General features: G+C 41.3%; 1 protein-coding gene across 1 annotated transcript in view; it reads left to right on the top strand.

Annotated features, from left to right (window-relative positions):
- The first annotated feature begins 5941 nt into the window (after positions 1-5941).
- Positions 5942-16780, top strand: part of LOC132342109 (protocadherin gamma-A5-like) — a 42014-nt gene continuing 31175 nt past the window's right edge. The window contains exons 1-2 of the mRNA XM_059888764.1: positions 5942-8569; positions 8818-15057. Of these exons, the coding sequence (XP_059744747.1) occupies positions 12640-15057 (2418 nt within the window). The 5' untranslated portion in view covers positions 5942-8569; positions 8818-12639. The remainder of the gene's footprint in view (positions 8570-8817; positions 15058-16780) is intronic.

The following is a 16780-nucleotide window of genomic DNA, read 5'->3' on the forward strand; positions in this document are numbered from 1 at the left end:
ATTTCTCAGATCTGAAGGCTGAGAAGTCTGAAAAAGGCAATGGCAGCTTTGGTGTCTGATGAGGGCAGGCTTCCTGGTTCATAGGAGGTAGTCATTTTTTGCTCTGACCTCACATGGTGAAAGGGATGGGGGAACTCTCTTTGGCCCATTTTACAGAGGCACTAATGCCATTTATGAGGACTTCACTCTCATGACCTAATCACCTCCCCAAAGCCCTACCTCTCAATACCATCACATTAAGTTCCAACAAATGAATTTTTTTGCAGGGTGACATAAATATTCAGTCTATAGAGGTAATCAGTAGTATCCATGAGAGAGCGGATTATTATGAGGATTATAATAGTATATGTAATCTATATACTACTAATCAATTCAGTCGCTCAGTCATGTCCGATTCTGCTGCCCCATGAATCGCAGCACTCCAGGCCTCCCTGTCCACCACCAACTCCCGGAGTTTACTCAAACTCATGTCCATCGAGTCGGTGATGCCATCCAGCCATCTCATCCTCTGTTGTCCCCTTCTCCTCCTGCCCCCAATCCCTCCCAGCATCAGAGTCTTTTCCAATGAGTCAACTCTTCGCATGAGGTGGCCAAAGTACTGGAGTTTCAGCTTTAGCATCATTCCTTCCAAAGAAATCCCAGGGCTGATCTCCTTCAGAATGGACTGGTTGGATCTCCTTGCAGTCCAAGGGACTCTCAAGAGTCTTCTCCAACACCACTGTTCAAAAGCATCAATTCTTCGGCGCTCAGCCTTCTTCACAGTCCAACTCTCACATCCATACATGACCACAGGAAAAACCATAGTCTTGACTAGACGGACCTTTGTTGGCAAAGTAATGTCTCTGCTTTTGAATATGCTATCTAGGTTGGTCATAACTTTCCTTCCAAGGAGTAAACGTCTTTCAATTTCATGGCTTAAATCACCATCTGCAGTGATTTTGGAGCCCCCCCAAAATAAAGTCAGCCACTGTTTCCACTGTTTCCCCATCTACTTGCCATGAAGTGATGGGACCAGATGCCATGATCTTAGTTTTCTTTTTCTTTTTTTTTTTCTTTTATTTATTTATTTTTTTTCATGATCTTAGTTTTCTGAATGTTGAGCTTTAAGCCAACTTTTTCACTCTCCTCTTTCACTTTCATCAAGAGGCTTCTTAGTTCCTCTTCACTTTCTGCCATAAGGGTAGTGTCATCTCCATATCTGAGGTTATTGATATTTCTCCTGGCAATCTTGATTCCAGCTTGTACTTCCCCCAGCCCAGCGTTTCTCATGATGTACTCTGCATACAAGTTAAATAAGCAGGGTGACAATATATAGCCTTGACGTACTCCTTTTCGTATTTGGAACCAGTCTGTTGTTCCATGTCCAGTTCTAATTGTTGCTTTCTGACCTGCATACAGATTTCTCAAGAGGCAGGTCAGGTGGTCTGGTATTCCCATCTCTTTCAGAATTTTCCACAGTTTATTGTGATCCACACAGTCAGAGGTTTTGGGATAGTCAATAAAGCAGAAATAGATGTTTTTCTGGAACTCTCTTGCTTTTTCCATGATCCAACAGATGCTGGCAATTTGATCTCTGGTTCCTCTGCCTTTTCTAAAACCAGCTTGGACATCTGGAAGTTCACAGTTCACGTATTGCTGAAGCCTGGCTTGGAGAATTTTGATCATTACTTTACTAGCATGTGAGATGAGTGCAATTGTGCAGTAGTTTGAGCATTTTGGCATTGCCTTTCTTTGGGATTGGAATGAATACTGACCTTCTCCAGTCCTGTGGGCACTGCTGAGTTTTCCAAATTTGCTGGCATATTGAGTGCAGCACTTTCACAGCATCATCTTTCAGGATTTGGAATAGCTCAACTGGAATCCCATCACCTCCACTAGCTTTGTTCGCAGTGACGCTTTCTAAGGCCCACTTAACTTCACATTCCAGGATGTCTGGCTCTAGGTCAGTGATCACACCATCATGATTATCTGGGTCATGAAGATCTTTTTTGTACAGTTCTTCTGTGCATTCTTGCCACCTCTTCTTAATATCTTCTGCTTCTGTTAGGTCCCTACCATTTCTGTCCTTTATTGAGCCCATCTTTGCATAAAATGTTCCCTTGGTATCTCTAATTTTCTTGAAGAGATCTCTAGTCTTTCCCATTCTGTTGTTTTCCTCTATTTCTTTGCACTGATCACTGAGGAAGGCTTTCGTATCTCTCCTTGCTATTCTTTGGAACTCTGCATTCAGAGGCTTATATCTTTCCTTTTCTCCTTTGCTTTTCTCTTCTCTTCTTTTCACAGCTATTTGTAAGGCCTGCCCAGACAGCCATTTTGCTTTTTTGCATTTCTTTTCCATGGGGATGGTCTTGATCCCTTTCTCCTGTACAATGTCACAAACCTCCATCCATAGTTCATCAGGCACTCTATCTATCAGATCTAGGCCCTTAAATCTATTTCTCACTTCCACTGTATAATCATAAGGGATTTGATTTAGGTCATACCTGAATGGTCTAGTGGTTTTCCCTACTTTCTTCAATTTAAGCCTGAATTTGGCAATAAGGAGTTCATGATCTGAGCCACAGTCAGCTCCTGGTCTTGTTTCTACTAATAGTATATATAATATATATATATACATAATATATATATATATATATAATTCCAAAAAGAACACAATGGCCAATAAGCACATTAGAACATGTTTAACATTACTAATTATTAGGGAAATGCAAATGAAAACAACAGCCAGGTACCACCTCATACCCACTATGATGACTGCTATAAAAAAAACAGAAAATAATAAATATTATCGAGGATGTAGAATCAGGAAACCCTTGTGTACTGTTAGTGGGAATGAGGTAAAATAGCATAGCCACTGTGAAAAACTGTCAGTGGTTCCTCAAAAAATTAAAAATAGAATTACTATATGATCCATCAATTCCCCTTCTGTGTATAAACCCTAAAGAATTGAAAGCAGGGTCTGTAAGAGATCTTTATCACCCTTGTTCATAGCTGCATTATTCACAGTAGCTAAAAGTTAGATACACCCAAGGTATTTATCAACCAGTGAATGCATGAGCAAAATGTGATATGTATACATACAATGGAATATTATTCAGCTTTAAATACAAAGGAAATTCTTTTTATAAAATTGAAATATAATTGACCTCAGTTCAGTTCAGTTCAGTCACTCAGTCGTGTCCAGCTCTTTGCGGCCCCATGAATCGCAGCACGCCAGGCCTCCCTGTCCATCACCAACTCCCGGAGTTCACTAAAACTCATGTCCATCAAGTCAGTGATGCCATCCAACCATCTCATCCTCTGTCATCCCCTTTTCCTCCTGCCCCCAATCCCTCCCAGCATCAGAGTCTTTTCCAATGAGTCAACTCTCCACATGAAGTGGCCAAAGTACTGGAATTTCAGCTTCAGCTTCAGTCCTTCCAATGAACACCCAGGACTGATTTCCTTTAGAATGGACTGGTTGGATCTCTTTGCAGTCCAAGGGACTCTTAAGAGTCTTCTCCAACACCACAGTTCAAAAGCATCAATTCTTTGGTGCTCAGCTTTCTTCACAGTCCAACTCTCACATCCATAAATAACCACTGGAAAAACTATAGCCTTGACTAGACGGATCTTTGTTGGCAAAGTAATGTCTCTGCTTTTTAATATGCTATCAAGGTTGCTCATAACTTTCCTTCCAAGGAGTAAGCATCTTTTAGTTTCATGGCTTCAACCACCATCTGCAGTGATTTTGGAGCCCAGAAGAATAAAGTCAGCCACTGTTTCCACTGTTTGCCCATCTATTTGCCCTGAAGTGATGGGACCAGATGCCATGATCTTAGTTTTCTGAATGCTGAGCTTTAAGCCAACTTTTTCACTCTCCTCTTTCACTTTCATCAAAAGGCTCTTTAGTTCCTCTTCACTTTCTGCCATAAGGGTGGTGTCATCTGCATATCTGAGGTGATTGATATTTCTCCTGGCAATCTTGATTCCAGCTTGTGCTTCCCCCAGCCCAGCGTTTCTCATGATGTACTCTGCATATAAGTTAAAGAAGCAGGATGACAATATACAGCCTTGACAGACTCCTTTTCCTATTTGGAACCAGTCTGTTGTTCCATGTCCAGTTCTAACTGTGGCTTCCTGACCTGCATATAGGTTTCTCAAGAGGCAGGTCAGGTGGTCTGGTATTCCCATCTCTTTCAGAATTTTCCACAGTTTATTGTGATCCACACAGTCAAAGGTTTTGGGATAGTCAATAAAGCAGAAATAGATGTTTTTCTGGAACTCTCTTGCTTTTTCCATGATCCAACAGATGCTGGCAATTTGATCTCTGGTTCCTCTGCCTTTTCTAAAACCAGCTTGGACATCTGGAAGTTCACAGTTCACGTATTGCTGAAGCCTGGCTTGGAGAATTTTGATCATTATTTTACTAGCATGTGAGATGACTGCAATTGTGCAGTAGTTTGAGCATTTTGGCATTGCCTTTCTTTGGGATTGGAATGAAAACTGACCTTTTCCAGTCCTGTGGGCACTGCTGAGTTTTCCAAATTTGCTGGCATATTGAGTGCAGCACTTTCACAGCATCATCTTTCAGGATTTGAAATAGCTCAACTGGAATTCCATCACCTCCACTAGCTTTGTTTGTAGAGATGCTTTCTAAGGCCCACTTGACTTCACATTCCAAGATGTCTGGCTCTAGGTGAGTGATCACACCATCATGATTATCTTGGTCATGAAGATCTTTTTTGTACAGTTCCTCTGTGTATTCTTGCCACCTCTTCTTAATATCTTCTGCTTCTGTTAGGTCCATACCATTTCTGCCCTTTATCGAGCCCATCTTTGCATGAAATGTTCCCTTGGTATCTCTAATTTTCTTGAAAAGATCTCTAGTCTTTCCCATTCTGTTGTTTTCCTCTATTTCTTTGCACTGATCACTGAGGAAGGCTTTCTTATCTCTCCTTGCTATTCTTTGGAACTCTGCATTCAAATGGGAATATCTTTCCTTTTCTCCTTTGCTTTTCACTTCTCTTCTTTTCACAGCTATTTGTAAGGCCTCCCCAGACAGCCATTTTGCTTTTTTGCATTTCTTTTCCATGGGGATGGTCTTGATCCCTGTTTCCTATACAATGTCACGAACCTCCATCCATAGTTCATCAGGCACTCTGTCTATCAGATCTAGTCCCTTAAATCTATTTCTCACTTCCACTGTATAATCATAAGGGAATTGATTTAGGTCATACCTGAATGGTCTAGTGGTTTTCCCTACTTACTTCAATTTAAGTCTGAATTTGGCAATAAGGAGTTAATGATCTGAGCCACAGTCAGCTCCCAGTCTTGTTTTTGCTGACTGTATACAGCTTCTCCATCTTTGGCTGCAAAGAATATAATCTGATTTCAGTGTTGACCATCTGATGATGTCCATGTGTAGAGTCTTTTCCTGCATTGTTGGAAGAGGGTGTTTGCTATGACCAGTGTGTTCTCTTGGCAAAACTCTATTAGCCTCTGCCCTGCTTCATTCCGTATTCCAAGGCCAAATTTACCTATTATTCCAGGTGTTTCTTGACTTCCTACTTTTGCATTCCAGCCCCCTATAATGAAAAGGACGTCTTTTTTGGGTGTTAGTTCTAAAAGGTCTTGTAGGTCCTCATAGAACTGTTCAACTTCAGCTTCTTCAGTGTTACTGGTTGGTGCATAGGCTTGGATTGCTATGATATTGAATGGTTTGCCTTGAAAACGAACAGAGATCATTCTGTCATTTTTGAGATTGCATTCAAGTACTGCATTTCGGACTCTTTTGTTGACCATGATGGCTACTCCATTTCTTCTAAGGGATTCCTGCCCACAGTTGTAGATATAATGGTCATCTGAGTTAAATTCACCCATTCCAGTCCATTTTAGTTCGCTGATTCCTAGAATGTCGATGTTCACTCTTGCCATCTCCTGTTTGACCACTTCCAATTTGCCTTGATTCATGGACCTAACATTCCAGGTTCCTATGCAATATTGCTCTTTACAGCATCAGACCTTGCTTCTATCACCAGTCACATCCACAGCTGGGTATTCTTTTTGCTTTGGCTCCATCCCTTCTTTCTTTCTGGAGTTATTTCTCCACTGATCTTCAGTAGCATATTGGGCACCTACTGACCTGGGGAGTTCCTCTTTCAGTATCCTATCATTTTGCCTTTTCATAGTGTTCATGGGGTTCTCAAGGCAAGAATACTGAAGTGGTTTGCCATTCCCTTCTCCAGTGGATCACATTCTGCCAGACCTCTCCACCGTGACCCACCCGTCTTGGGTGGCCCCACACGGCATGGCTTAGTTTCATTGAGTTAGACAAGGCTGTGGTCCATGTGATCAGATTGACTAGTTATCTGTGATTATAGTTTCAGTGTCTGCCCTCTGACCTACAACACTATATTAGTTCCAGGTGTACAACATAGTCATTCAGTATTTTTGTACATTACAAAATAATCACGACCACTGTAAGTCTAGTTGCCATCTGTCACCATACAAAGTTATTATGATTTTATTGACTATACTGTATTCCCCATGCTATCGATTTCATCCTTGTGACTCATTTATTTTGTAACTGGAAGTTTGTACCTCTTAATATTCCTCACCTATTTCACTCATCCCCACACCCTTGTGACAGCCACCTGATTGTTCTTTGTATCTATGCATCTGTTTGTTTTATGTTTTTCTTTTTTCGGTTCCCCATATAAGTGAAATCATATGGGATTTGTCTTCTTCTGTTTGACTTACTTCACTTAGCATTATATCCTCTATGTCCATCCATGTTGTAGCAAATGGCAAGATTTTTTAAAAAGATTTATTTATTTATTTTATTTTTTACCTGTGGTGACTCTTCATTGCTGCACTTGGGCTTTCTCTAGTTTTGGGAGCAAAACTTTGTTGCGGTGCACAAGCTTCTCATTTCCCTGGCTTCTTTTATTGTGGAGCATGTTCAAGGGCTTCAGTAGTTGTGGCACATGGGCTTAGTTGCTGCAGAGCATGTGGGATCTTCTGGGACTAGAGATGGAATGGTGTCCCTTGCACTATAAGATGATTCTTAACCACTGGACCACCAGGAAAGCCCAAGATTTTGTTCTTATTTATGGCAGTATACATATGCCATATGTACATATATGTACACCACTTCTTATTTATCCATTCATTTATTGTTGGACAATTAGGTTGCGTCCATATCTTGGTTGTTGTGAATGGTGCTGCAGTGAACATAGCGGTGCTTAATCTTTCCAAATTAGTGTTGTTATTGTTATTATTGTTATTTTCAGAAACATACCCAGAAATGGAATTTCTGCATCATGTGGTAGTTCTGTTTTTAATTTTTTTAGGAACCTCATTCTCTTTTTAAAAAGGAAGGAAATTCTGATATAATAATGCAACATGGATGAACTTTGAGGATATTATGCTATGTAAAATAAGCAAGTAAAAAAAAAGACAAATACTGTATGATTCCACTTATATGAGTTATTTAGAATAGTCAAAATCATAGAGACAGCAAGTAGAATGATGTTTGCCAAGGGCTGGAGAAAGAGGAGAATGAGGAATTACCATTTAATGGGTAGATGGTTTCAGTTTTATGAGATAAAAAAGAATTCCAGAGATGGATAATTGTGATAGTTGCATGACACTATGAATGTACTTAATACTACTAAACTGTACACTTAAAATGGTTATGTTGGTAAATTTTGTTTTATGTAAAATCATAATTGAATAATGCAATTACTGATACTTTAAATTTTTTGTTGGTATTTTCTACTTTTTATAGTGGTGATTTCTTTTATATTATAGAATATACAGTGAGAATTTCCTTTTCTAATGTAAAATTGTTTTTACAATGGATAATTTCTTGAGTAAAAAATGTTTAAGAAAAAGAAACTTCAGTAGTATTCTTCAAAAGAAAATGTCAAGAGGGAAATTGTGTAAGAATTTTAAGCTGATGTGAATTTTAATAAATTTAAACATTTGTTTTAAATTTTGTAGAAATACCATTTTATTGATATTTTATCAAAAAGAAATAATGACCGGTAGCCTTTATACTGAACCAACTGGTATTTTAAAATAAATCCCGGACATAAAGGAGGACTTTCAGAAATAACAAGCGGTAGATATCCTACTGGACCTCTGGGTGCCGCTGTCTGCCAATCCGTGGCTGGAGTGAAACAAAGGGATCCACTAGCGATTCTGACGCAGCAATGTCCGCAGACTTTTGAGAAATGCACCAGGAGCAGACTGCACACCATCTCTCCCGCAATCTGCTCCAGATATCTGGGTCTAGAAGGTGAGAAAGAGCCGCTGCCTTTTCTTTCCAGCGCACTTTGGTAATCCGAGGAGCAGCTGTAGTGAGGTGTATTCAGACCTACAAAGCAGCATCAAGAAGAGATGGATGTCTCCTTACAGGGAAGACACGGGAGCGAAGGAAGCGCTCTTTCTTTCCCGATGTCTTTGTTCAACTTAGTGAACTGCGCAGAAGAGGCACTGTGAGATTCCTTCCGGGAGACGTAGCCAAGGATTTAAAAGTGGGGATTCGCGCCAAAGATCTACCTCTCGGTGACCAGAACCATGGGTGAGTGCTGAGCAAGGAGCAGGGAGGAGCAAAAGAATGACAGGATAGATGTAGCCAATAGGCCAAAGGGAGTCCCTAGGACCCTTGAATTCTGAAACCTTCACTGGAAATCATTTTACATAATAAAAGTAGTTATATAAATATTTTATATTTATATTTTATATATTTATATATTTTATGTAAACTATTTCTATTAAAGTAGGGCTTCCGTGGTGGCTCAATGGTAAACAATCTGCTTGCCAATGCAGGAGGCTCAGGTTCGATCCCTGGGTTGAAGCGATCCCCTGGAGAAGGAAATGGCGACACACTCCAGTATCCTTGCCTGGGAAATACCATGGACAGAGGAGCCTGGTGGGAGATAGTCCATGGGGTTGCAAAAGAGTAAGACACGACTTAGCAACTAACCAACAACAATTTACCCTAGATATAAATAACATATGGCTTTGAGCACAGCCATTTTGTATTGCAAATTCTGGAAAATATCTTAATAGGAGCAAAGTTTACTTCCAAACTGCAGTAGATACGGATGCCGCAAATAATTCTCTACAAGTTTATCAGATTAGTTTCAGTTAGACAGCTCTCTTACTGCCAAAAGTAAAAGAGAACACTGGGGCAGTAAACTCTCTGGTTATTTATTGGGAAAATCTGGACCAGTGTAGCAGAGCTGTCATCACTTAGTGGTTAAGAGAAGATTCAGGGGAAGATGCAGGTCTTGGATGCCAAAGCCAGTCCTCCCATACTGAGCTACAAGAGTACAGCAGTCTGTCTGCCAGAGAACCTCCTTGTCTGCGTTCTTCAGGTGATCCCTGCAGACCTAGATGACACCCTTAAGGTAGAGTTCTCCACTTTTCACAGTCTCACCAGGCATACAGAATATATTCCATAATGACGGCACTGTCTTTGACTTTGAAGAATGACAGTTACATCACAGCATAGAAGAGAAGACTGGGGACAGTTAAGGGCCTTTTTCACAATCCTGGTTGAAATGGGGTTGAGAACTATAATGCAGTGCAGGTGACTTTCAGCTGGATGTTTAGTCTTATTAGAGATAAGAACTATAGTTGGTGTAATCAAAACAACAGGACTCAGAGACTTGCTTGAAAAGAGCAGTGAAAGATATAGAGAGTAATAAACAGAGAGCCAAACAATTCACCAATGAGAATTAGTAATTCTTTTAAACCACTGGCAGATGAAGTTCTAAACTGGGGGCTGACTTGGAATTATGAGGTAACTGACAAGGACAAGCTGTCCCTCTCCTCCCACACAAGCATCAGCCTGAATATAACCCACATCAGCAAAAACGCTCTGGTTTTCCAACAGGTCTACTGTATGGTCCAGGAGACTGCAAGCACTCACCCAGCACCCTTTAGTGCTGCCCATTGCACACTTTAGTGCTTCCAACTCAAATTTGGTGCTCTAAGTACATCCTGTTTTTCCTGACCAGTGACCTGGTGCTGTTGTCTGACATGTCAGCGAGTGTAGAGCACAATGGTGTTCAATGCAGCCTACCTTTGAGCTGACGCTATGCCCCTCGACCAGGGCTCAGTGACATCCTGAGTCAGCCTGTAATAGTGGACTACCACTGCCAAAACTTAAAGAACACTCGCTATGCCAGGAGTTGCACCTGGAAGTTGTGTCCCTCTTCAGTGGGGCACTGCTTACTGTGCAGCCGGACTACCTGGTCGCCAAGATGGACACTGACTGGGCACAACACCTGCCTGTCCTGCAGGTGCTTCAGACCACCTGATCTGACTCTTCAACCTGAGGATGCCCAAGAGTCAGATGCCCACTGGGGCACTATGGATGACAGGGATGTTGCTCTTGGGGACTTGCTGGTCACTGTGCTCAATGACAATATTCGTCACACTGCCGCTGGTCTTTGCAGGAGCTATGGACAGACTTCCATGACCACCTGGCACCTCCTACCAGAGCTGCAGTTTTACCTGGTTATGGCCTTTTGGCCTTGATCTCCATGCTCTTCTTCCTACAGTGACTCTGGCCATAGCCCAGTGCCTGCACTGCTCTTCCAGCCCTGCTTTCAGCCTGGTCCAAGCCTGGATTTGGAGTTGCTCCCACTTTAGCAGGAGAGATTTGCCCTATTCTTACTGTCAATTTATGGCTTGACTTCAGATCTTGCAATCTTAATTTCTTCAAATTAACTTGGAAACCTTTTAACTGGATAGTTTCTGTAGTACCATCAGTGAAGCCTTAAATATTACATTGGATTCAAATGTATACGTGTGAATTTTAACACTTTTACTTCATAAATATCCTGCTGTAAGCAGTTCTGCTTACTTTTGTTGTCTTTAGAGGTGAGGGGAGCTCTACAAATTCACTTGCTAGTTTCTATGTATATTTTGATTTGTTTCATTAGCCAGAAAATTCCTTTGGGCAAAATTTTGTGCCTATTAATGTATGGTCTGAGAAGTTATGTTTCCTGCTGAAGAGTTCTTTCTTCGAAATATTGAAGGAAGTTCACGGCATCTTTAAGTTTCTGCTCTTGGGCTCCATTATACTTGTCTTTGAGAAGTGGAAAATTGTAGATTTGGTTATATAAGAACATAGATTGTCTCTCCCAAGAACTATTCTGGCCTTTGTTTCCTTTCTTTCATCATTTTCCAGACCCTTCTTAGTCATGGTGTCCATGGGTTGGCTGCCAATATCTAGCCCAATTTGTTCCTGAAAAATGTCAACCTCTAGAATGCAGAGATCATTCTTTCCTAACTTCTGTGTAAGTTTAAATAAATGACACTAAGTCTGAGACATTTTAGTTAGTAACCATTTACTAATTTTGCAATGAGTAAAAGAAGGAAGGCAGTATAGTTTTAAAATCTTGCTATTTTAGAAAACCAACTTCTTTTGGAGAATGTATTAAGTGTGGATGTAGGAAAATACATGTTATTCTAATATAGACTAAAAATAAAGATGTGGCATTTTTATTTTCAGTTTTGAAAAATAATATCACTGCCTCTTGTGTCTCTTAAAGTCTAAATTAGATATTCATGTGACATTTTTCCAATGGAATGTCAAGAATCCAGTGTTTTTTGTTTGGTTTGGTTTGGGTTTTTGGCCACAACTCTTAGTGCCTGGACCAGGGATCGAATCCATGTCCCTTGCACAGTCTCTCTCTCTTTTTTTTTTTTTTTTTTAACAGAGTCTTAATCATTGGACTGCCAGGGAAGTCCCAGCCCAGTGTTATTTTATTCAAAATATATTACTTTCAGCTGAGTTAAAGGTCTTTTTAAATTCCATATTAAAGGTATTTTTAAATCCACATGATACATAGATACTACAGTAAAAGAAAAATAGGATGGAGTAAAAAATATGTCCTTCAAAACTCCCAAGATTTCTGCTAAATATTCAGAGCACAACATATAGGAGGTAGGACAGTCTGATGTATTAAAGTCTTGCTTACACTCTGAAAATTTATTTTTCCTTTTAATTTTTTTTTCATCCTCTAGTCAAAGGGCAATTACTCTTCTCTATGGCCTGTGAGATGACCAGGCGGTCAACATACACTCCAGAGGTGGAGGGATGATTAGTCTCCTTTGTGTTATTTCCCAAATAGCAAACAGGGAATGCTTGGGAATTCCCAGGTAGTTTGGGAATACTACTGGAATATCCAACAGAGCTTGGATTCTACTGTATGTTACAATTTAGCAGTAAGTAGATGTAATTAATTAATGAACATAGTAGTTTCTCCTTTTCATAGTGTTAATGTATTATGCTTAGCGAGTTTCTTGACAATAAACTAAGACTTAAGGAAACGTAGATCAGCTGAATGAGAAGAGAAAGTTCAAGTATTATCTAGGAGTGCAGTAACTGGTTAGGACTCTGGGTGCCGCTGTTCACCAGTCTGGAAGATGAAGGCAGCACGCGTACACCCAGGGCGGGAGGGGGACTTCTTGAACCACCATCACTGCCGGATTGAAAAGTCTTTCTGAGGCTGCCCTGATCATACTTCTGGACCACTTTCTGCTCTGAATTCTCCTGAAAATTCTGTTTAGACTCAGAGAACAGGGAAACACTACTCTTGGTGCTGGACTGAGAGAATACGAAGCAAGAGAGCAATGGCGATTCGAGTGAAGGTGCTCGGCTGCCGCAGGCTGGTCCTACTGTACCTTTTTCTGGGGCTGTTGTTGGAAGCCCAGGCTGGGAAGATCCGCTACTCGGTGTCAGAAGAGACAGACAAAGGTTTCTTTGTGGGCAACATCGCCAAGGATCTGGGGCTACAACCCCAGGAGCTGATGGAGCGCCGAGTCCGAATCGTCTCCAGAGGTAGGAAGCAGCTCTTTGCTCTGAACCCGCGAAGCGGCAGCTTGGTCACCGCGGGCAGGATAGACCGGGAAGAGCTCTGCGCTCAGAACGCGCGGTGTCTGGTGAGTTTTAATGTCTTAGTAGAGGATAAAATGAAGCTTTTCCCTGTTGAAGTGGAAATAATTGATATTAATGACAACACTCCCGAATTCCAGTTAGAAGAAGTGGAATTTAAAATGAATGAAATAACTGCTCCAGGTACCAGGATCCCCCTGCCTTCTGGGCAAGACCTTGATGTGGGTATGAATTCGCTCCAGAGCTATCAGCTCAGCTCCACCCCTCATTTCTCCCTGGATGCTCAACAGGGATCTGATGGGTCCCAACAGCCGGAGATGGTGCTGCAGAGTCCCCTAGACAGGGAAGAAGAAGCTGTCCATCACTTCCTCCTCACTGCTTTTGATGGGGGCAATCCAGCCCGTTCAGGAACCCTCCGAATTCGGGTTCAGGTGGTGGATGTAAATGACAACCCTCCAGCGTTTACACAAGCAGTGTACCACACGAGTGTACCCGAGAACGTGCCTCTGGGCACTCGGCTGCTCATGGTAAAAGCCACAGACCCAGATGAAGGTGCCAATGGGGAAGTAACATATTCATTTCATAATATAGACCAAAAAATGGCACAAATATTTCACTTGGATTCTAACACGGGAGAAATAACAAGTCAAGAACCTCTGGATTTTGAAGAATACACAATTTATCCAATGGAAATTCAAGCTCAGGATGGTGCAGGCCTCATGGCCAGAGCTAAGGTGCTGGTCAAAGTTCTGGACATAAATGATAATGCCCCAGAGGTAACCATCACCTCTGTCACTACTTCAGTCCCAGAAAACTTTCCTCCTGGGGCCACAATTGCTCTTATCAGTGTGCATGACCAGGACTCCGGAGACAATGGTCACACTTCATGTTCCATTTCTGGAAATCTACCCTTTAAATTAGAAAAGTTAGATGATAATTATTACCGTTTGGTGACAGAAAAAACAATGGATAGAGAACTTACCTCCCAGTACAACATTACAGTAACAGCAACAGATCAGGGAACTCCGACTCTATCTACTGAAACACACATTTCACTGCAAGTGACAGATGTCAACGACAACCCCCCTGTCTTCCCCCAGGACTTCTACTCCACCTACATTCTAGAAAACAACCCCACAGGTGCCTCCATTTTCTGCGTGACAGCCCATGATGCCGACAGTAATGAGAATGCACAGGTCGCTTATTCCCTGGTGGAGGATACCATCCAAGGAGTGCCTCTATCCTCCTATGTCTCCGTCAACTCAGACACTGGAGTCCTATATGCCTTGCGATCATTTGACTATGAGCAGTTCCAGGACCTGCAGTTGAGATTGATGGCTCGTGACAGCGGGGACCCACCACTTAGTAGCAACGTGTCTGTGAGCATATTTGTGCTGGACCAGAACGACAACACACCTGAAATCCTGTATCCTGCACTCCCCACGGATGGTTCCACTGGTGTGGAGCTGGCACCCCGCTCTGCAGAACCAGGCTACCTTGTTACCAAGGTGGTGGCAGTGGACAGAGACTCTGGCCAGAACTCCTGGCTATCTTACCGCCTACTCAAGGCCAGCGAGCCGGGACTCTTCGCGGTGGGGCTGCACACGGGCAAGGTGCGCACAGCGCGGGCCCTGCTAGACAGAGACGCGCTCAAGCAGAGCCTGGTGGTGGCGGTCCAGGACCACGGCCAGCCCCCTCTGTCGGCCACCATCACGTTCACTGTGGCTGTTGCTGACAGCATTCCAGAAGTGCTGGCCGACTTGGACAGCATTGAAACTTCCTCCCACCGGGACAACTCCAGCTTCATGCTGCACTTGGTAGTGGCTGTGGCCGCGGTCTCCTGCGTCTTCCTCGCCTTTGTCATCGCGTTGCTGGTGCTCAGATTGCGACGCTGGCACAGACTGCGTGCGCAGACTTCAGCAAGTGTATTGGCGGGCTTGCCCACCTCTCACTTTCTGGGTGTGGACGGGGTGCGGGCTTTCCTGCAGACCTATTCGCACCAGGTCTCGCTCACCGCGGACTCTCGGGGGAGTCACTTGATCTTCCCGCAGCCGAACTACGCCGACACGCTCATCAGTCAGGAGAGCAGTGAGAAAAAAGATTTTTTGTCAGTACCCCAGTCTTTACTTGAAGACAAAAAGGAAACATTTTCTCAGGTAAATCTTTTGTAGTAAATTTATCTAGATAAAGATAATTTCTGTGTTTACTTACTTGCTTTCATTCTTTACTGCTAAAAAGTCTCTATTTCCCATCTTTGTGTTTGTCTTTGTGTTTATATTTACAGATCATGGGAAATCATTATTAAGTGTTTCTATCCAAGTATAATTGTTTTTTTCGTTGAAAAGGAGATCCTAATTAATCATAATGTAGTTGGTTGGGACAGAGTTGTGGAAAGAGCATTGCATCAGAAACAAAGAGATTTGGCTTCTAACGTTTTCTTGCTTGCTTCTGGCCAAGTAATTTTTTCTTTACCATGCTCTTATCTGACAATGATAGAGTTTGACTAGGTCTACAAATACTTATGTGACTGATTGTTTTTGGATATCCTTAGATTATAATTATCTCCTCATCTACTCCTAAATTTAATGTATATGTCATCTATTGGGGTGCTGTTTTACTTGGGAATATTTGAAGAGGTAAAGATTGTCTAAAGTAGTATTTTAAGTTGTGTTAACATAAAATTATGGAAATTTAGGTAACCTGAAAATCTAAACTATTGTTGAATATCTTATCCCTTTGTTTACTGGTTTATTTATATATGTTTTATGCACACTTAAGAATACACCAAATGTTTAAGTAAGTTACAAAATGAAGTAATAAAATGGACGACAGAAAATTTCCTCTGCAATGTGAGAAATAGTTTGAAGCCTCCTGACTTGTATATTATGCCTGTAATGTAAACAACTAACAAAAATTAAATATATATTCCACTTTAATGTATTAGCTCTTCACAAGAAATGCATCATAAGTCCATGCTTTAAAATACTCGGTTCCAATAAATTAAAGAAATACATAAAATATAAAATGAAAAAAGCAAAAGCATAATAAGGCAAAAATAAAAATAAATAAATGGACCAAAGATGGGACAGAAAGTGGTGAGCCAGGCTAACACTAAAGTGGGAATTCTGGTCTTGGACTTACCTTGATTGGACAAATCTGTATACAATCTTATACACAACAAATATAGAATGACCATTTTTATATGAAAATATGGAGAATCTGCTGCTGCTGCTGCTGCTGCTAAGTCGCTTCAGGCATGTCCAACTCTGTGTGACCCCAGAGACGGCAGCCCACCAGGCTCCCCCATCCCTGGGATTCTCCAGGCAAGAACACTGGAGTGGGTTGCCATTTCCTTCTACAACAATTTAATACATAATCATCACATGCACAAAAGGTGGCAGAGAAAATTTCAAAGTACCAATAATATACGTGCTTTATAACATGTGCTTAAATCACAAAGTGGGTAGTAGGGGGATAGGGGAGAGTTATTAATAATAAAAAGGTACAGACCTTGCATTGTAAGAAGAATAAGGCTGTAGGACCCAATATATAGAGTGGAGACTATAGTTGATAACATTATATTGTATAATAGAAATTTGCTAAGAGTGTAATTTAATTCTCTCTCTCACACACACAAAGGTAAGTATGCGAAGTGATGAATGTATTATTAGCTCAGTAGGAAGAATCCTTTCACAGTTTGTATATATATCAAATTATCATGTTGTACACTTTAAGTATCTTAAAATTTTATTTAAAATTGTAAAGCTGGAAAAATCACAAAGCAAATACTTTAAAAAGAAAACAAAATGAGCATTTAAATCTATACCACTAAACTACTATTGGATTTTAAAAATCACAATGGAAATAAAAATTCAAAAA

Source organism: Bos taurus, chromosome 7 (assembly GCF_002263795.3).
Source record: "Bos taurus isolate L1 Dominette 01449 registration number 42190680 breed Hereford chromosome 7, ARS-UCD2.0, whole genome shotgun sequence".
Lineage (NCBI taxonomy): Eukaryota > Metazoa > Chordata > Mammalia > Artiodactyla > Bovidae > Bos > Bos taurus.